At 35.3% G+C, this 25,260-nt stretch overlaps 1 protein-coding gene across 19 annotated transcripts in view; it reads left to right on the top strand.

Annotated features, from left to right (window-relative positions):
* Stxbp5l (syntaxin binding protein 5L) overlaps positions 1-25,260 on the top strand; it is a 210,654-nt gene that overhangs the window by 175,270 nt on the left and 10,124 nt on the right. For 13 of the 19 annotated variants that reach the window (XM_075962211.1, XM_075962256.1, XM_075962220.1 and 10 more), the window contains 4 exons: positions 9,945-10,115; positions 12,276-12,515; positions 19,039-19,399; positions 22,953-23,118. In XM_075962211.1, coding sequence (XP_075818326.1) covers positions 9,945-10,115; positions 12,276-12,515; positions 19,039-19,399; positions 22,953-23,118 — 938 coding nt within the window. The remainder of the gene's footprint in view (positions 1-9,944; positions 10,116-12,275; positions 12,516-19,038; positions 19,400-22,952; positions 23,119-25,260) is intronic. The other 6 variants (XM_075962301.1, XM_075962282.1, XM_075962293.1 and 3 more) reach the window with 2 other exon arrangements.

Raw genomic sequence — 25,260 nt, 5'->3', positions numbered from 1 at the left:
CTTTTCTTAACCCCAAGGCCAGTTCTGCCAAGAAGACAGCTCCCAGTGGAGTGTCTTTGGTGCTCAACGTTCTCTCGGGAGTAGAGTGGTGTTGCCAGGAGTAATTGTGTCTCGTTGGCACAGAATTCTAGGTTAGATTAAAGGCCATTTTCTACAGCTCTTCGAAGAGGCTGAAGATTATACTATCTATACTAAACATAATCGCTATGTATCTAAAAGACCTGATTAACCTAAAAATAAATATGACAAACATATAATTCTCAATACCTATCTAACTTGAAGACTAAGAGAATAAACAACTGTGCAATATATGAAGACAATGATCTTCACCTGTAAACAATGTCATTACATATCAAATGTAAACAATGTTATTACGTAAATAGTATCAGAGGTAGAAATGTACATTGTGATATGGTAGATGTATCAATACAATATAAGCATACTCATACAAAAATAGAGGTAGGAACACTCACATTCAATATTCAATATATCAATATACAAGAAACAGTACCAATATAATTTTCTAAAAACAGTAAATCACAAATACCAATCATCCCATCAAACCAGGTAATCCCTCCCCCCTTTTTTTGAAAAATATATACAGCTTTAATGGGGAAATAGACTTAAAGAACCACCGTTCCCGCGGAGACCAGGAAAGCAGAAGGGGCGCGCGGGCTCCCGCTCGCCTGATTTATAAGTAAACATTTGCCCCTACGGGGCTGGGCTTATTCCTACACATCCATTTGCTTGCAAAATTCAGGATGTTATTTTTTTCTGCTGTGTAGTACTCTATTGTGTAAATGTACCACATTTTCCTTATCCATTCTTTGGTTGAGGGGCATTTAGGTTGTTTCCAGGTTCTATGACAAACAATGCTGCCATGAACGTGTCCTTGTGGCATGATTGATCATCCTTTGGATATATACCCAAAAGTGGTATTACACGGTCTTGAGGAAGGTTATTTCCTAATTTTCTGAGAAATGGCCACACAGACATCCAAAGGGGCTGTACTAGCTTGCATTCCCACCAGCAGTGCAGAAGTGTTTTCCCCACAACCTCTCCAGCATAACTTGTCATCAGTGTTTTTGATCTTGGCCATTCTTATAGGTATAAGATGGAATCTCAGAGTTGTTTTGATTTGCGTTTCTCTGATGACTAAGGATGTTGAACATTTCATGTCTTTCAGTCATTTTAGATTCCTTTATTGAGAATTCTCTGTTTAGGTATGTACTCCTTATTTATTTATTTATTTATTTATTTATTTATTTATTTATTTATTTATTTAAGATTTCTGTCTCTTCCCCGCCACTGCCTCCCATTTCCCTCCCCCTGCCCCAATTAAATCCCCCTCCCTCGTCAGCCCAAAGAGCAATCAGGGTTCCCTACCCTGTGGGAAGTCCATTTTTTTTATTGGATTATGTCATCTTTTGGTGTCTAATTTCTTGAATTCTTTGTATATTTTGGAGATCACACCTGTCTGATGTGGGGTGAGTAAAGATCTTTTCCCTTTCTGTAGGCTGTCGTTTTGTTTGTTGACCATGTCCTTTGCTTTACAGAAGCTTTTCAGTTTTCAGGAGGTCCCATTTATTGTTTCTCTCAGTGTCTGTGCTGCTGGGATTATATTCAAGAAGTGGTCTCCTGTGCCAATGCATTCAAGTGTACTTCCCACTTTCTCTCCTATAAGGTTGGGTGTGGCTGGCTTTATGCTGAGGTCTTTGATTCATTTGGACTTGAGTTTTGTGCATGGTGATAGATATGGGTCTATTTTCATTCTTCTACATGTTGATATCCAGTTATGCCAGCACCATTTGTTAAATATGTTTTCTTTTTTCCATTTGATATTTTTTGCTTGTCAAAGAGCAGGTGTTTGAATGTATGTGATTAACATCTGGGTCTTCTATTTGGTTCCATTCGTCCTCCTGTCTGTTCTTATGCCAATACCAGACTGTTCTCAGTACTATAGCTCTGTAGTAGAGTTTGAAGTCAGGGATTGTGATGCCTCCAGAAGTTCTTTTATTGTACAGAATTGTTTTGGCTATCCTGGGTTTTTTGCTTTTCCATATGAAGTTGGGTACCATTCTTTTGAAGTCTGTGATGAATTTTGCTGGGAATTTGTTGGCTAAAGGTTTGTCAGTGCTGTGAATTTTTTCAAAGAACCAACTCTTATCAATCATTATCTTGCTTTTTCACTTCTAGTTTTAGCCTATTTATCAAATAAGGACCAAGAAATTATTTCATGTATGTCCCAAGACTTGCTTTGCGCACTACAATATAGTCTGTTTAAGGAAAAACTCCCGTGGACTGCTGACAAGAATACATAGTCTGCAAGATGTGGATGAAATCTTCTGCAGATGCCTCTTAGGCCCATTTTCACTAAATGTTATTGATCTCTGATTTTTCTTTGTTAATTTGTTTTGGTTTGAACAACCAGTGCATTTGGTGGAAGTGTGGTATTACAGCTATTCAATATTACTATACTAAGGTCAGTCAGCACCCTTACACCCAATAGCACTTACTTTGATGAAATTGAGTGTTCCAACATTCAGGGCATGTATGTTCAGAATTGTAATATGCAGTGTATCTCTTCTAATTAATTTTGATTTGGAGCCATTTTGTTAGAAATTAAAATTGCTACATCTGCTAGCTTTCTTTCTCCATTAGCTTGGAGTTTCTCTTTCCATGCTTTTACTCTAAAGCTTTGTTTCTTTGCAGTGAGATCTATTTTCTGCAGTCAACAAAGAAGAGAGTCTTGTTTTTAATCTAGTCAGTTAGCATGCATTGTTTGAAAGAGATTGAAACTGTTATTATTCTGTTAATTTTGACAATATGTATTCACTTTTATTTCTTTGTTGTTTCTATTTTCTAATTCTCATTTGCCTATTTATTGCAGTGGGGTTATTTTGTGCTGTGCTCTCACAGATGTGTTTATTGTTCTCTGCAGTGTGGAGGACTCATTTGACTATCACCCAAGCTCCTTGCTTAGTGGTGAGGAATGCCTTTAGTTTATATTTGTCATCTGCTGTCAGGATGCATAGATGGAAGTTTCTGTTCCACCTGGTCCTGCAGCCGTTCAATCCCAAAGAAACACACAGACACTTATATTAATTATATTTGGCCTATTAGCTTAGGCTTATTATTATCTATCTCTTATTATCTATCTCTTACAATTTAAATTAACCCATAATTCTTAACTATATTTAACCATATGAATTGGTACCTTTTCTCAGTGAGGCATTCTCATCTTTTCTCCTCTGCATCTGGTTGGTGACTGACTCTGCCTTTCCTCTTTCCAGAATTCTCCTATTCTGGTTGCCCCACCTGTACTTCCTGCCTGGCTACTGACCAATCAGTGTTATACTAAAACAATACAAGTGACAAATCTTTATAGTATACAAGAGCATTCTCCCATAGCAAGGAAGTTAATGGATTTGTACTTTAATCACTCATATTCCTTCAATGGAACTGTTTACAGTGTTCAAGTGAAATTAGTTTGTAATCGAGTTGAGGTATCAGTTCTCTCTACTGGACTACAGATATCCCCTTAGTAATTAGACCCTAAGCCATGTGCTTAAGGCACCAGGCTCAAAATACAATATTGCTATGGGAGTAGCACACTATCTACTTCAGTAATCATACCTGAAGAATGGGCTCAGTAATAGTCAATTAAACAGCAACCACCACCACAACATCATTAATTTTTGGTAAGTGAATAAAATAGAAATGCGTGCTCTAAGATACAAGTTACTGAGGGCACAAGTACAATGAAAATAAACAGTTTAAAACATTTAGTATTAGAGTGATAGAGAAAAACAGAAGAAAATAAAAATGAGAGGCAACAGTAGATACAAGGAAAGGACATGAAATAGTTCTGGATAAAGCTAGAGCAAAAGGAGAAAGGGGAAGACAGGATTCTAATCCCATGATGCTTTATGTATCTATCCAACCTTCCCAGCACTGTATATTGAAAAGAATATCCTTTCTACAAATATCTGTTCTTAGCCTTTTGCCAAAATTCACTTGGCTGTAGATGCATCATTTTATTTGTGGGCTCTCCATTGTGTTTCATTAGTCTGACTCTGGTTTTGTTGTTGTTGTTTTTATCAATGCCATACTGTGTAGACTACTACAGAGTTGTAATGTGTTTTGAAGTCACATAATGTAATACCTTCCTCCTTGTCCTGTTAGGTCAAGGAATCATTAAGAACTAGGGAGTATTTTGTGGTTCCATGTAAACTTCTTTTTTAATTTTCTAATTCTATGAAAATGTCATTGGAGTTTTAAAGTAGGTATTGAATAAATCTGTAAATTGCTTTGGATATTTTATACCTTTTAATAATAGACAGGACTACAAGTATTCACTATCATGCTCAGCAATTTTGTCTGTTTTTATAGATTTTGACATAAAGTTTATATTTTCTGATGAGTATTTCTGATACTTATTTGAATTTCATTTGTGTGGAATATCTTATTCATTTTTTCACCTCCAGTTCATATGTATCCTTAAAGGTGAAATAAGTGAAATAATATTAACATATGGTTGTATATTTTAAAATTCTCAATACTTTTATTTTATAGCCACAGAGTAATTATATAAAATAATGTTTCATTTTGAAATAGTCATACATGCATGTAGCACACTTTGATCATATTGAATCCCCCATTATTGTTTCTTATTCTTTTATTCTTCCAAATTTCTTTCTAAATACTTCTAATAATAGTTGAATATTCGATAATTTAATAATTTATATCCAAATTATTGATAAATAAGGTCTCACTACAACCATAACATAACTTATTTTCTTGTTCTGTTGTAATTACCTTCTCCCTGTAATAGTTTTCCCTCACTGTAAATGATTTGACTTCTTGCTTATGTTAGGTATGTCTGTTACTGATTTTCATTTTGTTTATTATGAGAGTTATAAAAATATATTTTTATTATAAAAAGCAATTTTGAAATTATAGTAACAGCATAAGTGTAAAAACAAATACACACAAAAAGTAATGTGATAAAATATACTAAGTACATTCTACATTTGTACCCCATTCCTTTCCTCACCTGGATTTCGGATGACCCACCTTCTTATCTTTCTATGTTGTCTGTCACTTAATATATTAAAGTAGATGCTCTTACTTATTTTATATCTTAGTCTTCATACTAATGATGGGGTGACTTACATTCTACACTAATGATCTAAGCAACCCATACTTAGATTATTAGGGCATTCTTCATTCATTTCTGTGTTTTATTCTTATTTATACTATGTCTTTCTATCTGAATAACTCCCTGCATTTTTTATAGAATAGGTTTGTTAGAGATTGTTCTCTCAGCCTACATTTGTTTGGGAATGTCTTTATCTTTTGTTAATTTCTAAAGGATACCTTTGCTATGCCTAATCAACAGAATTTTTTTTAATACTTCAGTATTAAGAAAATCTTGCATCACCATTTCCTGGTCTATAAGATTTCTGCTGAGAAGTCTGATGTCAAGTGAATTGCTACACTGCCTTGTGTTATTCAAGTCTTGAAATTCTTCTCATTGGTGTGTGTGTGTGTGTGTGTGTGTGTGTGTGTGTGTGTGTGTGTGTGTGTGTGTGTTCATGTGTTCGTGTGTCCTTCTGGACTTAAAACATGTTGTACTTCTGCCTCTGCCTCCTTCATGCTAAGATTAGAGGTGTGAGCCACATGGCTAGCTTTCTCTTTCTCGCCTGTGATGAAAACTGCTTATAAAATGTCTTAGGTTAGAGTTGGTTGATTTAAAGATACCCTTGAACTTCCTGTAACTGGATATTTGTAGCTTTCTCTAGATTTAAAAAATTCTGTCACTTTTTAAAAGTCATTCTTTTTTCTATTCAATCCACTCTGATACTGATATTTTCTATAGAGCTGTGTTTTTTTAGTTTATTCAACTCTATAATATCTATTGATTTTTGTAATTGCTTCCATCTCTGTAAGTTTTCCTGTTTGAATATTGAGACATTTCTTTGTGTTTTTCCTTCCTTCCCTCTTTCTTTTTCTTTCTTCCTCCCTGCCCCCTATTTCTCTTTCTTTCTGAAAAAGATAGTTTATTCTAGAGCCATTTTGACTGATCATAGCCCAGAAACACAGATTTAGATTACCGTAAATTCCATGTTCAAAATGGAAGCAGTTTCAAGGAGATTTTTATAGTTTTACAGAACAGAGAAAGTCATAAATCAAGGCAAGTTTGAAGTACATTTGTGGGTTTACCAAGAAGGCAGTTACATTGAAATGAGGGGCATTTTTCCTACAGGCTCAATATACTATTTGATAGCATTCTTTGTTTTTGATTTGATAGAAGCTAATTGCCTGCTAAGTTAGTAGGTTCTAAAAGCCATTTATCTTTTGTTACAAGATGGTGGTCAGATTGGGAGGTGGGAGATCAGAACCTAGGCTAAGATAAGGTGGTCAGTCTCTGAACAGCCCGCATGCTTCTGCAGGTACTGGAATTCTCATCAGCTGATCAGTCCTAAAAACACAGATTCTTCCAGGATTATCATCTGCAACCAGATCCAGCTTCTCTCCAGAAGTTATTGCTCACAGTTCCTCCTGTCAGCCAAGCATCACATTTTATGCACGTGGGAGTCACGTATTACTTATTAAACATTAAGGTTCCCTCATAGCTAGGAAGCTCATTCCTAGGACCTGATGTAGATGAGGCTGAGAAGTGAGAAGAACTGTGGACAGGAAGAGAAGACCAGCTGGAAAGGGCCATTAGGAAGAAACTCCTTCTAGTCTGATCTAAACTCTCTTTTAGCTAGCAGCATACTGCTTTACAGTTGCTATGTCATAGAAGAGCTACCCCTTATATCGTCATTCACTTCACTTGTCCATATGTTATTCTGAACATTTTAGGCAAGTTAATATGGATATATAATTTTTGTAAAAGTAAAAATATCCTTCTAAAGATTTTTACTGTGTCCTGGAAAAAGTCTGAAGTATCTTTAATACTGAAAAATTTTTTAACACTAGCATGTAATAGTGTCTAGAACCTATACTAAAGCAGAACCTATGAAGAAGAAAAATATTAATCAATAGAAACTGACATAAAAATTATAGGTAGGCTAGAACTAGTAAACTACTTAAATATACTGTAGAGTGAGAGATAGGTCCCGGGATGTCAAAAAGAAGCATAAAATTATATTAAAAAAATCTAAATCAATCTTTTAGAGATAAAAAGTATTTTCTTGGAGATGATTATTTCACTAAATGGGCTTAATAAAAAGAATTGACACTGCTTAAGAACAACATGAACTCAAAAATTTACTGTTTAGAAAGAAACTCTGTGCCATCTAGTGCATATGCTGCAAGAATTCTGGAAAAAGAATGGGGGACAAATAATATTTGAATAAATGATGCTGAACAGTTTCTCAGTTTTATAAACAATAAAGATCCACAGTTCCAAGAAGCATAATGAACCCCATGCATGAGAAATGTAGAGAAAATTGTATAAAGAGCATCATAATTGAATTTCTTTAAGTGCCAATTAGCCAGAGATGTGGGAGATGACATTTTAACACATCAAGTAGCAAAAACAAGAATAAAGCAAATTTTTTTCCACAGAAAAAGAAAGCTGAAAGAAAGTAGAGAAGTATGTTTAAATTACTGAAAGGAAAACAGCATAACATTCTGCAATCAATAGAAATCATGTTCAAAATGAAGGTGAAATAAATGCTTTATTGGGTATACAAAAGCTAAAGACATGCTTGGTGGCACATGTCTACAACATTCCCAACAACTGGAAAAGGGAAGGAAAAGATCACAAACTTGAGGACAGCCTGATCCATATAGTGGTACTCAAAAAGTGGCCACACACACATACACACCTGAAAAAATTCAACCTCCAAATATCCAGATGTCAGAGAAATCTCAACATACCCAGAAACTGATGAAGACCAAAAATGGTAAATTCTGATGAGTTCAAAATATTAATTTTTTAAATCTCTTTAAAAATAATTGATAACTGAGGAAATCCAAAATAATCATCAAAAGATCAGCAAATAATGGCGTACCTAGACAATGGAATATTTCTCAGAAATGAAAATAAATAGCTGCTTGACACAAGAAAGAACCTTGACTAATCATGATGAGCAAAGCCAGGTAAAACCGAATAGAAACTGGCTCCAAATTAGCCTATGTAGTAAACAATATGACAGAGAATGACTTAGTCAACAGCTAGATTTGTTTTTCTTTTGATTTAGTTCCATTTTATTAACATAAATTTCCAAGTTGACTATCTGAGCTATGTCTAATTTTTTCAATTCTTATCTATCGAGAACATCTATCACGGATTTATTTTAAATGAACATTTGCTTGGCATAGTGGATAAGCCATAGGCCCTAAAGCAAGGTACCATGTCTGTGGAGAGAGCAGGGGTTTTCTGACTGCTGTATGAGGATGGGGGTATTGTTGCTAATTGTATATCTAAAGCAGTTGCCATCGACTAACATGGTCAGTGACAAATGTTGCCTTCATTCTTCTTTTTTAATGCGGGAGAAGGAGGATTAGAACTCTTGACTTCCTCTTCACAGTGTCTTCATAAGATAAAATCTGCCTTTTTAGCTGAGATTTCTGAATTTCTGTTCAAAATGAAAGATGCTTTGATTCCAAAATGACTAAGTTTCAACAGACTTCATTGGCTTCTTATATTTTCAAAAGTTTAATTCTTTCTCAAATATTTGGCTAACTCTGTAGTTCAGTGCTTAAGCACATATATCAGTTGAGAAAATCAGTTTAGACTCTTCCCTGATGGGAAATCTCATTTTTTATGTTCTTCATTTTTATCATGTATAATGTCACAATAATAATAAATTATCTTACAGCTTACAGGGTTATTTGAAAATTAAATAAGATAATACACAGATATATACATACACAATGCCCACCATTGAAATACTGATAAATGTTAACTCTCATTTTAAAAATTGGTAGGAAAAATTCTAGTACAATAAAATAGTGAGAAATAATTCCTGCCTTGAGTAGCTGCAAAGTGATCCAGGAAAGACACAATTTTAGGCTTTAAAATTGTGCAGTATAGAAAGGCTGTAATAGATTGCCAGGTCCACATAGTCAACATTGCTAGTAGGCATTTCCATACAGCTCTACCTCAAGGATGACCAGAGCAGAATGGTCCATAGTGCGTTCTTTATATTGCAGAACCATAAAGGGTATTTCAAATGCAATTTATTACTTTTTAGGCAAAATAAGAAAATCTGTTTCATGCTAAATGAGTTTTGTACCATTAAGGTCTACTCCTAGTCCAAGTTTTCAAAGTGCTATCCAAACACTCACAGACGTTAGATAAACATTGAGACAAGAGTGACAAAGGCAAAAGCTTATACCTTGTCTATTGCAGCCCTTTGTGTAGGACATGGACTCCAAAAACGCTACAGAAGCTGCATGAACTAGGCAGTAACATTCTAGAGGAAATCAAAGAGTGAAGACCTGAGTAGCGCAGAACTAATTAGTGTCAGAACTAGAATGTGCATGAAGGCAGCTATGTCCTTAAGTACTGCTCTCAAGTGCATAGTATGATGCTGTGTTCTGCATCTTAAACTCCAAGTAAAAGAAATACTTTCCAAAACTTACATAAATTGGACCTGTTCAAATAATGTGATAAAAATACAATATTAAATCTTATTTTATATTGCCATTCAACAATATATTAAATACATAGTAGGAATATACGGCACATTTCAAATAATGATAATTAAACAAATTAGGAATGTGTGTGCTATACATAATAAATGTTTTGATTTTTTTATAATCTGAAATTGTAACTAAATCTTAAAATAACAAGAAACTAGTGATATGCAAATGGGTTGGAAGAAGAGGAATTCTTGTTCCTCCATTTTTAAACTATGCCTTTGGATTTCCTCATCTGAAGACTTAACTATGATATTTATTCTGCCTTCTTCCTCTTGGTACAGACCATGTAAATGGACACTGCACAAGTCCAACCTCTCAGAGTTGCAGTTCTGGAAAACGTCTTTCCAGTGCTGATGTTTCAAAAGTAAATCGCTGGGGTCCTGGAAGACCACCATTTAGAAAGGCACAGTCAGCTGCTTGCATGGAGATTTCTTTACCAGTTACAACTGAAGGTAGGCTAAACATGTCAATTCTTGTGAGTACAGTTAAAAGCTTGGTTTGTCATGGTAACAGGTGCTGGGAGACAAGAAATGGAAGTTAATTTAAAAGATGATAAAACCCACATAACATTGAAAAAAAATAAGATCCTACTTGACTGTGGCCATAACTCCAATTCTATTCCCCAGTCCACCTCCTTCCTTATCTCTAAAAACAGAAAAAAATGACTCCACTGTAGGTAGGCTATACAAAAGGTGACAATCTACAAAGGCAACCTTAATTACCTCTGCTGTCAAATGAATATAACCAAGTTTAAAAAGACACGTTTTTAAATTCTAAAATTCAGAATTATAACCGGATCTGGTGGCACAGGCCTGTAAATCCCAGTTGCTGGGGAGGCAGAGGCAGGAGGATTGCAAGACCTGCCTGTGTTACAGAGAGAGCTCAAGGACAGTCTGGACCATTTACCAAGACCCTGTCTCAAAGAATAAAGGACAAAAGGTCTGGAATATAATTCAGTGCTGAGCACTTACCCAGTCTGCGTGAGGTCCAGAATATATCCCCAGGGCCACCAAATAAATAAATAATAAATAAAAATAATAAAGTTTATAATCCTTGTAAATTTTTAAAGGAAGTTATTGTTTCCTTATTCATAAAATAAGTATGTGGATGGGGAGTCAAATACAAGAAGAAAAGAGACAAAACTTTTTAGAGCAGGAAAGAAAACAGAATCTTATAAGTTTGCTTTTACTCTTTTGGTAATAAAGATTTTAGGAGGGGGGAAAATAATAGAAATATTTGGCTGTAATAACTCTATACTATTCTTTAAATCTTCAAATGGCAATCTATTACTGCTCTTCAAAAATGTTTTAATGAATTCATTACTCAGTTTTTATTTAATAATATGCTATACTAAATCTTGTCCAGTAGACATGGAAATGACTAAATCATATTTCTAGCAGGTGTTTGTGAGTATCAGTATTGAGTAATAGTCATAAGTGAAACTTTGGAGACAGATTGGCTACAAATGTTATAATAGGAGCAATGTGTAAGGATTATAAAAGCAAGAGAATAATCATTGGAATGAATGCTGCAGACTTTTGAGTCATAGATATTTCTGCCTCTAGTTTGTGCTAGAAAATAGTTTAGTAATAATTCTGTCTTTAAATTTGTAAAATATATAGATGATAAATTTTACAAGATATTTTTATAAATTTGGTAAAGATATAGGGAAATTAGGAATATTGCATTCTCTTCCTTCTAAATATATTTTGAAGAACTCATATCTCATCTGGCTCTATGAGAATTAAAAAGGCACACTGAGATCTGTCAAGAGGAAAAAGGTGAGTGAAGACAGTAGAGAGAGTAGGAGCCTGTCCTTGAGCAATTAAAGTCAGTATAACGATATTTCTGTTTGGCAGATGGGGGAATTTGTGCTTGTTGGAGGGTGCATATGCACAGGTGTTAATGAAGCAAGAGCACACAAAACCATGCTGCTGTTTCTTTTCTAAGCAGGCTGAAGCCTTTTCGGGAAATCCAGCATTAACAGGATGGCGCAGTCTGCTTTGTCCTTTGGCATTAGTTAGTTAAACCTGGATTTGGGTTATAGGCAGGCAGGTCAAAACAAGTCTACAGAAATCACATTCCCGTTTTTGGACTTACATTAAAACTTCAATTTTTATAGCTTCACTTGTATACAATATGTTTGTCACAGATCATTTATGATCCAGATTGGTCCTTTCATGTGGGCAACCATGGTACTGTTGGTAAGTGTGACTTGCCAAAGATTATTAGTATGGTTTCTATGATCAAAAGATGCAAAGGAAAAACAACTACAGTGGTAGAAAATGTTATAATCTTGACTATTTAGATTTAAGCCCCCCCCCCCGATTAGAATTTTAACTGATCGTTCAGGAAATGTAAAAAAGAAAAGTGGTGTGCTAGAACTCAGGAGACTAGAATTTTGGTTTTAACTCTGCCTAAGTTTATGATAGCACATAAGATTCCAGACTCTACTCCTTCAAAATGAGCTAGTACCTTGGGGAAGATACCCTTCACGTCAGCAAACAAAGAATAAAACCTTTCTTTCTCTCATAATTATGGCTTTCAGGTATTAAATTTGACTTGTTTTATAGATTCACTAATGCTTCATTTTGCTTTTTAAACCTTCATAGAAGCCAGAGAGAATTCCTATAACCGCTCCAGGAGCTCTAGCATCTCCAGTATTGACAAAGACTCCAAAGAAGCGGTTACAGCTTTATACTTCATGGAATCCTTTGCGCGGAAGAATGACTCCACCATTTCACCTTGTCTGTTTGTTGGAACTAGTCTGGGAATGGTTTTACTCATCTCCCTGAACCTACCGTCATCAGACGAACAAAGGTGTACAGAGCCAGTGATGGTATTGCCAAGTGGTAAGAATTTTGACTCATTCATTCCCTTGCTGCTACTTATTCAACTTTAGATGTCAAGAATTGCTAATAAGCATTGATTATGGATGAAGGTGAGGAGTATAAGCCTCATATGTAATTCAGACTATCAGAACTTCATGTATTCTTCCAACACTTACCACACTGCCATTTACCAGTTCTCGGGGTCAGAGTACAGTTAAGTTGTTTCTATGAATGGGATCCAGAAAGGCCAATCTAAACCCTGCTTTCAGAAATAAGCTCCTTAAAAGTGCTGAGATAAACATTACTGCACAAGTTCAATTTAGTTTTAATGACTTGGCATTTTTCCAAGGTTCTGTCAGGCCAGAACCTACAAGTGTTTTTACATCATTCTTGAAATCGGAACAAATAAAGTAGAAGAAATCTGACCTAAGGTGGATATTTGAAGTTTTCCTTGCCTTTTCATGAAGATCCTCAAGAATTCAACTTAGGAACATGTTCTACTCTCCCTGAAATATCATTTTTATTTCTTTTTTAAAAAGTCTGTGTGATTCCCTTGACATTCCTTTGAATATTTTTAACAGATTCTAATCATTAGTTTTACTTCCTCTTTCATAAATATAATAAATGTTTTAGGTATATTAAGCTAAAAAATTTTATGAATACATAGGGTAAGAGATTTTTTAAACAGTCCATATAGCATGACAGGTTAGAGAGAGTTAGGCTTTTGTATTAACTTGTGTTACATAGATATATGTCGTGGCAGGCAGAATAGTCAGCTCTGTGAGTGTGACAAATTTAGAAACCCCTTGTCTCTAAACTACTAAAAACGAACACTTTATTTTGAGCCAATATGACATAGAGAAAAATACTTTTTAAAGCATTTCTAATTGTAAGGAAATATGAATTTTTTATTCTGCTGAAGTTAGAGTCAGATCAGTGGGGTCAGAATGAATCACCAATTCAGATCTCTTCTTTAACTTAATGATGATATATATTGGACATCCAATATGTGCCAGGCATTCTGTGGGGTCCCCTGCAGGCTCTACAGCAGGCAGGGGAAAGACACACAGGATGCAGAAATAATGAAACATGGCCTGGTTTTATTGTAACTGGTTCTGGACCAGGACTTCTGGAGTTATTGTTTTACTTTAGCATTATTTTATTTACATTTAGTCATAATTTTACTTTAGCACAGCACAATTTGGGGAAGAAAAGTATTCAGATAACAAGTCAGTCCCAAGTGCTTAACAAATACAGCCTACTAATACAAGCTATTAATGGTAAAAGAAATGAAGAAAGAGATATATGGGTGCTGTATATGATCTGATCTATTTTCTGTAAACATGCTATTTAAAATTTATTAATTCAAAAGAAGAAAACTATAGTGCTAGGTTCATGTTTTTTGTAATTAAAATAAAAAATAAATATTTATCGTAAATATCGTAAATAAAATAAAAAAGAATAACTGGAAGCCAGCTTTCTAGCAGTAAACAGAGAAAAGGAATTTCCTAAGGAGGAAAGGTGACATAAAGATCAGACTGAGATTGGAGACTGCTGTACCTCCTCACAGTCCGTTGACTGACTCTGCGATTGTTGTTGTTCTGTGATTGATGATTTTTCATCTATTTCCATATTCATTCTCTGTTCTACAGCCCATTCAGTTCTAAAACCCCCCCATGGTATTATTATCTATAATACAGTACTGCATAGCACATCTCTATAACTTACCTTACATAATTTAAATTCTATATTAATTTATTAGCAAATCCTTGTTACATTTTCTCCCATTCATTGATACCATCAGTTTATTCTTAGCACATATGACTTTAGCTGTTTTGAATGCCTCATATTAGTAAAATCACGCAGAATTTACCCATTTGTGACTGGCTTATTTTACTAAATGTAATACCATCAATGTCTTTTAATATTAGAGAGCAGCTCTCTTTTAAGTTAAAACAATGTTGCAATTGCATATATATAGCACAAATAACAAAAACTCAGAGACCTAAATTGGGGATCAACCTAAAAACCATAAATGCAAAACAGTCAAGCCACTAAAGAAGTCTTAATCTCTACCAAAACTGGGCGACTGCAGGTAAGCAGACTAAGCCTCTATGTTCTCCCATTTTATATCCCTTCTAGTGCTGGGGTTAAAGGTGTGTGACTCCCTAGGACCTGGATTAAAAGTGTGAGCCACTACCACATAGATTTGTTTCTGCATTGATCTTGTGTAGACCAAGGTGGCCTTAAACTCCAGAGATCCATCTGATTCTGGCTCCCAAATCCTGAGATTAAAGGTGTGTGTCACCATTGCCTGACCTCTAGTGGCTTTAGCTTTGTCTCTGGTCTTCAGGCAATATTTGTTTATCAAAATACAAATAATATACCACTACAGATCTATATATGACTTTTGTAATCCATTCCTCTGCTGGAGGCTTAGGTTGTTTCCACATCTCCACTATTGTGAGTAGCATTGTCCTCACAGTCCTGGGTTACAACCTCAGAGCTATATTGCTTGATTATATGTTAGTTCCATTTTTAGTTTTTTTTTTAAATCTTCATACTTGTCCATGTCTATTTACTGCTCTAAATGGCAGTGGAACCTAGGGTTGTAGTGCTATTTCATTTGCATTTTAATAAATAATGTTTGCCTGAAGATCAGAGAGTAGAATACCCTCACTTGTCAGCCTTACAGACCAGGCAACGGTGACACACACCTTTAATCTCAATAGCCACACTAGTTTGCCATAGAAACTGGGCAGTAGTGATGTATGCCTTTAATCTCACCCCTAGAGAGCAACATAAGATGGGAGGATACAGCTATCAAAAATACTCTTATTCTGAGATTTCTGGAGACAGGATTGCTATTTCAGACTGAGGTAGAGGCCATAGCAAGTGACTGGCTGTTTTGCTTTTCTGACATTCAGGTTGAACCCCAATATCTGTTTCTGGGTTTTTATTAATTCTGCTAAATTTGGCACCCAACATTAGCAGTAGAGCATGAGACTCTTAATCTCAGGGTTTGGGGTTTGAGCCCCATGTTGTCAAAAGTAGCAGAAATAGTAAAAACCCAGAGACAGACATTGGGGTTCAACCTGAAGATCAAAAAAACAGAACAGCCAAGTCACTAGAGAGTTCTTACTTCTGAGATAGGAGAATGAAGCCTAAAAATAAGTCAGACTCAAGTCTCATGCAATAGCCAACTTTATTCAGAGTGTCAGACACTTTATACCCTGAGGGTTAAGAATGGTCACCTGAGTAAAGTTCTCATGAGTTCAAGCTGTGTATAATCACAAGGACAAATCGAATGTGGCAAAAACATGTTTTTCCATAGAGGCCTACAAATAAATAACAATAGCCAGTTGAAATGAATAATCAGAAGTAAACTCATTCTATGTGCTATGCTCAGGAGAGACAAATAAAGCACATGCTGAGAACAAATTCCATGTGTTTGTAGAAACTGAGGTCATAAGACTCTTGTTTTCCTGGCATTTTCCCACAAGCACTCAGAATTCTCCTCACACTTCTCCATTCTTGGACTGTGTTCTGACACCTGTCCCTTGCATGTGTGGATAGACCAACAGTGTATGTTTAGGTTCTCCACATAGTGCTGTCATTGTTATCTCTTGATGATTTTAGAATGGTTATCCTAACAGATATGAGGTTGTACCTCATCATGGTTGTGTTATCCTGGTATTCCAACAAACCAGACAACCTAAAGGAAATGAGTACAAAACTAGAAATACACCCTGCACCAAACCCTGAGTCAGTAGAAAGTCTGAACAGACCTAGAACTAGTAAGGGGTTGAATTAGTAACTAAAAAGTATACTACTAAAAATAAAATCCCACTTTCCTTTTTTTAAGGAATGTTTTTACATAGATAGATAGCCTTGCTAGTCTTAGCAACAAATTCTTATCAGTAATATGGAAGTTTGAAGTATGTTCAATCATTGAATTGTAGAGCTGGGAAGCACATGCATACTATGTCTCTTTCCATACTTCACTTTTGTTTGTATCAGAATAATTTGAAGGTATTGCTGTGATAGAGATCGAAGGACTCCACCCCAGACCCTCTGGTTCAGTAAGTCTAAGATAGTCTGAGGATTTGCAGTTTGACCAAGTCCTTGTGTGATGCTAATCTAACAAACGAACTATTGCATGTCCTGATTGTGTATTAATATATTGCAGTTTTCTTATTAACAATTAATAAAATGAAGCCCAGAGGGGATAGATAGCATGCTTCAAACAAGCTGGAGAGAGGAGTAGATTTGAAGCTGAGTTTCTTGAATCCCTGCTCACTACACTTTGTAATTGATCACATTGTGTTTCTTCCTCGGTTCTAACATTATTATGTTGAATTGCTGTATTAGAAACTACAAACTGTAGCTGACCTCCCAGTCCTGAGTCAGTAAACTGACCTGGCTAAATCCTGTTTTAAAAATCCCCAGAACCTTAGAAATCATCCCTAAGGAAGTTAATTAGAGATGCAAAGATTAGGCAACCTAGCCTAAAATCATGTTAAATAAGATTGCATGGAATTAAAGACCTTAACATAGAACCTGGAACTTTGAAACTACTTTTAAAAAGACATAGGAGAAAGAAATACTTCAAGATTTAATTACAGGCAATGGTTCTCCAAGTAGAATCCAAATGATCAATAACAATGGGGAAAATTGACAAATTGGATTGTATCAAGTTAAAAGGGTTCTTCACAGCAAAATGAAGAGTAGAGAGGCAATGAATGGGAGGAAATTTTTGCTAGCTGTTCAACAAGGAGCTAATAACCAAAATACATAAAGAACTTAGAATACCAAAAGTGATTCAGTCGGTAAATGGACAAATTGAATACTTTTCTCTTTTGATATATTACTGGCATATGTTAATTATACAAATTATACATAATTACATATAGATAGTTATTTTCCATACCATGGGAAAAACAGGTAAATAATCTTTTTTTCTAAATCAAGATACATAAATTTGCCTAAGAGTTAAAAGTAGTTATTTTAAAAAGACAAAACTTTAAAATTATTTTATTAGAGGCCAAAAGTAATAAAGTTTTGCATTCCACAAGCCCTGATTCTATCCCTAGTTATTTTGTTAAAAGAACTTTGTAGTAGGAAGGCTGTTTGTTCCAGGCTGCTCAGCCCTAAAATAATCACACAGAAACTTCACTTAAATGTATTACTAGCTAGCTCTTATATTTTTGATTAACCCATTTCTATTAATCTGTGTATCACCACAAGGTCATCGCCTACTGGCAAAGTTCCAGCTGACAGATCCAGTGCAGGCATCTGTCCCTGGTATTAGCTACATGACCTCTTGCTGACTCTGCCTTCTTTCTCCCAGCATTCAGTTTTCCCACCTAGCTCTATTCTGCCGTTTATAGGCCCAAAGCAGCTTCTTTATTAACCAATGATATTCACAGCAGAACTTGTTTGTCATACCATTAAAAGTGTCATCGCTCCAAGCACAATGGTGCATGTCTTTAATCTCAGCACTCAAAGGCAGGGGGAGTTTGATCTTAAGTTTGAGGCCAGTCTGATCCACAGAGGGAATTCAAAAACAGCCAAGGCTACAAAGAGAAATCCTGTCTGGAAGATAGATAGATAGATAGATAGATAGATAGATAGATAGATAGATAGATAGATAGATAGATAGATAGATAAAGTCGAAGTCACTTTTTGACCTTTTAGCTAAGATCAAAGGTCAAGTACAAAATTGGTGGCATGGAGTAACTCTGAATGCGAGATCACATAATAATTATTGAGGGCTTAATTTCAGAACAATTAAAAAGCATTTTCTAGCAAACAAGCATCAAAAAGGAAATTGGAAACAGGTAGTACACTTTTTTTTAATAGTTTAACTCACTTGAAAAAATAAAGTTATACACATACTAAAAATTTGCCTTTTAAATTTTTATGGGTTTTAATGGAACTATATAGCATAATGAAAAAAAATCCTGTGTATATGTTTTAGTGGTGTTCTGAATTGAACAACCAATAAGGGTGCTCATCCATGGGAGAGGATAATTCTTCTTCCAGCACAGCTGCCTGTGGTTCTTGGTTTAGAGGTGGGAAAGAGGGGGAGGGGTTCGCTGGAAGTGCTGGAGAAAGGAAACGGAGGGGGAAAGTGATATAATTCTATTTCAATTAAAACCATATTAAACAAAAAGATAATAAAAGACATTTTGAATTAAAAAAAAAGAATATTGGGGTTCGAATCAGGAAACCTGAATCTAATTCATGCTTAATAGTAACTGTAACCAAGGCTGCAGTCCAAGCTGTATGGCAGTCCCTAGTGTGATCATCCTTCCAGACCTGTTTTCTCAGCAATATAGTGAACAAGTTTGGCAAATAGTTTAGTTTAAACTAAATTTAGACCTACATTTTTTAGCACAAGTTGTTACAGCAGATTAACTCACAAACATGCTGGTTTTGTATATTACAAATTACAAGCCTATTCCCGTAAACCGTCGTGGCGTGAAATGTTGAGCAGCTTTAGAAGGGCTCTCACATGCGAGCGGTACGATTTGTTTTACAGGTACTCTCCTCTCACTGAAAGGAGCTGTGCTAACGTTTTCCTGCATGGACAGAAGCGGCAGCTTACTGCAGCCTCCATATGAAGTATGGAGGGATCCGAACAACGCAGACGAAAATGAGAAAACGTGGAAGAGGAAACTGGTTATGAACTACTCCAGTGCATCCCAAGAAACAGGCGACCATCAGTATGCAATAATCTGCTCAGAGAAACAAGCCAAAGTCTTCTCACTGCCGTCTCAGACCTGCCTTTATGTTCACAACATCACAGAGGCCTCTTTCATACTGCAAGCAGAGGTGGTGGTCATGTGTAACAGTGCCTGCTTGGCCTGCTTTTGTGCAAACGGGCATATCATGATAATGAGGTACTTGGCATGTTTATTGTTAGCTGATAGTTATAACAATGCTAGCAAGAAATAATGGTGAGAAGTATATTCATACTGTTGAAGAGAAGTAACCTGATAGATGTTCGTTGTGTTTGTAAATGTTCTGAAGAGAGGTTTGTGGCTTGGGTGTGGAGAGGGCTGGTTCTGGTTTTGGTTTTGGTTTTGTTTCCTAAAAAGTAGTTGTCAAATACTTAACAATAATATATATATATATATATATATATATATATATATATATATATATACATAATATATAAATATATATATTTACATATAGCTGACATATATAAATATTTTTATATATAAATATATATTTGATATCAAAGAATCCAAGGAAAGAATGATTCCCAATCATTTGTACATTAATTTAACAGGCAGATGTTGGGAATATGTTAGGCACTAGATTCAGAAGCTATATGGAAGTAAAATTATCTGTTGCTTTCACTATTATATAAGAAATTTACACAGAGAATTTCACTTGATTCTCAAAGCTTTTTAGGACATTGACAAGTATTATTGTCATCTTTCATTTTACATATTAGAAATTAAAGTAAAATAATTTGTTTGAAGGAATAAACATAGGAAAAATCATATTAACACTCACTGGTAAACTAAAAGCCATGAGACACATTAAAAATAAGATCATTTTACTCAACGAAATCATATAAAACTTGTGAAGCATAAAGTATTACCTAATGAGTTTATGGATTCAGCAATGCTGTGGTTGGTCATTGGATGAATAAGCTACAAGAAAAGGAAATTTACTCAATATACTATAGAGGCGACTGTCATTCTTGTCGATATCTCACCTTGTTCCAAATCCTTTAAAAGGAGATAAAATTAGCAACATATGAAAATATACAAATAATTAGAAAACAGAAATGGAATTTCCAGTAGAGGATATATAAGCTGATTTTTCTTTTGACAAAATTCCCAAAGTTTAAAAGCATTGAATCACTAAATGTATAATAGAAAAAAGTAACTTGGAGAGGCAGGTTGACATACATGCTTGAGGACCATGAGTGATGAACTAAATTAGTAAGAAATGGGACTTTAAAGCAGGTAGTTAGCCTTCTCTGGATGTGTACTAGAAAATACTCAAGGACTCTTGTACTACAAGGCAAGGAGGGAGCAGAGCTGAAGAGGGAAACTTGCTGCATGCAAAGCTGATTTGTTAAACAAAGATCACTAACTCCCAGGATTTAGGGAATTTGTATTACAGTAATGCTATTAGCAGGTAAGGAAGTGAGAGGAAGTTGAAAACACTGAGAATAAGGAGTTTGAGAATGGATTAAAAATAAGCTCGACTTTTAAGGTGCTTCCAAGCCATCCAGCAGATGCTTAAGAGCAATCTAAGGTCTGGTCTCTTGGGAAAATGCAGGCTTGAGCATCATCTAGGAACACTGATAATAGCAAATGTAACCACTAAGAGATCCTCCATAAAGAAATGAAAAGTAGACTGTACCAGAGATAGAAGCTTGGGACCAGTCTCTACATTTATGTACTGGGGGAAAGAAACTCCAAAGAAGGAGGTTATGAAGTCAGAAGAGAAATAAGAAAAGGCCCTGAACAGCACAACCTTCTGCAATAAAAAGGAGATTATCACAGTAAAAAGAGGTGGTCAAGAGGTAGCCCATATACCAGAAAAGTCAAAGAATTAGCACACCAGGAACAGAACTGTAAACTTGGTCATGCTGAAGCTTGCTTAGAATTCCAGCAGTGAAGGAAGGAGGTTCCAAAATTCAAGGTAATCCTCTGCTGCATAGTAAATTGGAGGCCAGACTGGCTGTGTGAAACCCCTTCAGAAAGCGAGTGTTAGGAGCACGATGACGCTGGGAGCAGCTTTCAGGGGGCAAGAATAGAGCAGTGCAGTACGAAGTTGAAAATGATGACAAATCAGTCTGATTTTGTACAGACTGCAAGCCAAGATTTAAATGATTTTAAAAGCCAGAGAATACGGTTGATGGGAATTATATGAAGTCAAGTGTTTGAAAAGAAGGTGTCTTGTGGCACAGCCACTCCCATCATTTATATGTCGGCAATGGCTACTTTTGCACACAAAGAGAACTGAACAACTGTGAAGGAGCCGCTGCAGGCCCAAGCCTGAAACCTTTACTGTCTGATCCCTTAGCTGACTCTTTCAGAAAATGTTGTGTAAATAGAAAGAAGAGAAGCAGGAAAGCCGTTCAAGAGGAAGACCAGATTTTCGTGGTATTTTGGTTCATTATTTCTAACATGAAGAGATCTATAATTAGTGAGGGAGAAACTTTTGGGAAAAAGGCAATCATGGCTTCCTTATTCTCATAGATTTCTGATTCTTTCTCAAACTATTTTCAGAGATTTCCAATGAAGACCACTCCATCCTGTTTGTACATGATTTAACCCATAGACTTGCTTCAATTATGGGGGATGTGTATTTATGGGGTGTGTGTGTGATCAATTACAGGGGATGTGTATTTATAGGTGTGTGTGATGTCCTTTCTCTCCTCTCAGCTTGTTTGTTACTCAAGATTTATATTAAGCTGTTATATATCGTTCATATTTCAGATAGTTTTTGACTACTAAGTCTTTGAAATCCAGCGAGCCGGTCACACTTTCAGCAGACCTCAGTGACTATCCAAGGATCGTCTACTTGCTCAATAGTCATGTGACTAGTTGGTGGATAAAATACCAGGCAGCATGGTGCTGAAACATCAATAAATGCTTATTCCAATAGGATAGATTTCAGTCTCCATATTATATAGTAAAATTTTGGGTCTCAGAATGTAGTTACAAAATATTTTTTAAAAGAAAAATGACACTATCTGTATTCTAGGATGAATTAAAACCACTGTACATGAAGAATTAGCATAGTTCCCAAGTCTGAGGATTAAACCAGAGAAGTTCTCTCTGCCCTTGACTTGAAGGAATGATGGGAAAACTGTTGCTTTTCAATAGTGGATTATAAATTAGCTTTTACTACATTATCCAAAAGGACCTTTCTAGGGCTATCTCATCAAAATTATAGCTGCAGGATAGGCTAGGAAGTAACTACAGATGTAGTCTTTCCTATGTATAGATGCTAATCTGTTACCTATTACAACTCATTCCTTAAGCTTCGGCTGTGTTTATTTACTAGTCGTGTTCAATACAAATGCCCTAAGAGACAGGAAGGTTCCACTTCCTGGGAAGAGGGACTAAGGGATGGAGCTCTATGCCCAGGCACACTGGACTGACCCCACACATGTCTGTTGGCACATAAGGATCAAATACTAAGGAGTTGTGCTTAGAGAGACCATAGGCCTCTACATTACTCCTCTAGGGACACTTGCAAAACATTTGTATGGGCTAAGATAGAACTGTGCTCAAATTTGTGTGTGTACATGTGATTTTATTTGAAAGTCTACTTATTATTAATCTTTAAAGATGCTATAAAGAAAAAGCATAAAATGATGACTTTATTATTAAATAGTATTAAATATTTTTTATTAAAGTAGATATTTATATCAAAGAAAATATGAGATATAGATTTACTAACTGTTCTTCTATTCAGCTTACCTAGCCTTCGCCCAATGTTGGATGTAAATTATTTGCCACTGACAGACATGAGGATAGCACGGACATTTTGTTTTACTAATGAAGGTCAAGCGTTATACCTTGTCTCTCCTACTGAAATTCAACGGTTAACATATAGCCAAGAAATGTGTGATAATATTCAGGTAGGTAAAGTTCCTTCATTAATCTAAATAGATGTGGGATTTGGGGAGAGGAACTAGGAGGAGAGGAGTGTGGGGAAATTGTAGCCAGGATGTAAAGTAAATAAATAAATTTATTTTTAGAAAATAAAAAAATTAATAACAAAAATTAAAATATTAAATAAATAAATACGTGTGAGTTTTAAGTGAGGGAAATAATGAGAGAGACATCTATAAAGTGTCATAGGGCCAGACAATAAATACACAAAATTTTTCCTAGAAGATTTTTTGAATATATATTCCTCAATGTAATCCTACCAACTTCTAGTATGGTTCTAGGTATACTCAGAAGTAATAAGAGGATCATGAGTATGATGAATGATAATTATGATCATTTACAGTAGTAGGTGAACTGAAATGTATTCTACGGAGCTTTGTTTTAATCACAGTTGTATAGGATTCTTGTGCACACACTTGGTTTTCATAACAACAGGTTTATGCAAGTGCACTGTGTACTTTGATTGGATTCATTCTTGCATACATTTCCCCCCCACACCCTTCCTATTGCTCTGTTTCTCAGAGAGTCTAGGTTTTACATACATGGAGTGCGTATTGTATGCCTGTGCAATTTTATATATTTATGCAAAATATAGGACCCACAAGTGGAAAATAACATGTATTATTTGTTGTTCTTAATCTGATTTATTTTACTTAACATAATAATGGCCAGTTGTATCAATTTTCCTGAAAACAGAATTTCATTCTTTTTTTAATTTTTTAAGGTTTATTTATTGTTATTTCATGCGTGTGGATATTTTGCCTGCATCTTTATCTGTACATCATGTGTGTGCCAGGAAACCATGTCATATCATCTGAACCCCCTGTTATACACAGCTCTGAGGAGCTAGGAGTCAAACCAGGGTTCTCTTAAAGAGCAGCCAGTGTTCTTAACTGCTGACCCATTTCCCAACCCCAATTATTTTATTCTTTATGACTGAGTAAAATTCAACTGTGTGAACATCCCATATTTTTCTCTATCATTCTTCTGTTAATGGACACCTACACTTATTCTTTAACTTGCCTATTACAAATACTGCTGCATAAAAATAACAAAATTGTGTTAGTATCACTGTGGTATGTTAAAGTCCTTTGGATCATACTATAACTGCGTCCTATGTTCTGTTGGTTTTTTTTTTTTGAGGAATCTCCATGAGCATACTGATTTCCATAGTAGACAGACTAATTTGTATTCTCACATATAGCAGTATACAAATTCCCTTTTTAGCTCATCCTTGCCAGAGTTGGTTATTTTCCTGATGGTTGCCATTCTCACTAGGGTAACATGGCATCTTGACATAGTTTTAATTTGCATTCCCTAATGACTAGGCATATTGATTACTTTTCCATGTGATTACTGGGCATTTGTCCCATCATTTGATTACTGTGTTTATTTTGTTAGCTGACTTGTTTGGTTTTCTGGTATTTTGGTTTGTTTGGATTTTAGTTACTTATACATTCTACATATTAATCTTTGTCTGCTATAAATTAGCAAAGATATTTCCCATTCTATAGTCTACTTACTCATTTTTTTCTTTGTTGTGAATCATACTAATTTAATAAATCTCATTTGCAAATTCTTGATTTTACTTCTTTAATTATTTCCATTCTTTTCAGAAAGTCCTTATATATGCCTATAATTTGAAATATTTTCTCATAAGAATTTCAAAGTTCCAGGTCTCACATTAATATTTGATCAATTTTAATTGATTTTAATCAGGGTGGGAGGCATGGATCTATTCTCATCCTTTTATAAGAAGCTGTCCAGTATTCCCAGCACCATTTGTTGAAGAAATTGTCTCTTCTCCAAAATGTTTCTGCCCTCTTTGTAAAAAGTTCTATCAGTGTAGCTGAACGGATTTATTCCTGGCCCTTTGTTCTGTTGTATTGATCTGCATGTCTCTTCTTATGCTAGTGGAATTCCGGTTGTGTTCCTATGGCTCTATAGCATAGCTGAAATCAGGGACAGTGATACCACCAGTGTTGTTCCTCCTGCTCAGAATCGCTTTGGCTGTTTGGTGTCTTTTGTGCTTCTTTCTTAGCATTTTTATTATTGACATTTAAGAAAGCTATTAATTTTGTGTCTTCATTTTATATCTTGCTAGTTGA

Source organism: Microtus pennsylvanicus, chromosome 1 (assembly GCF_037038515.1).
Source record: "Microtus pennsylvanicus isolate mMicPen1 chromosome 1, mMicPen1.hap1, whole genome shotgun sequence".
In the NCBI taxonomy this organism is placed as follows: Eukaryota; Metazoa; Chordata; class Mammalia; order Rodentia; family Cricetidae; genus Microtus; species Microtus pennsylvanicus.
This window is presented reverse-complemented; position numbering and strand designations above follow the sequence as displayed.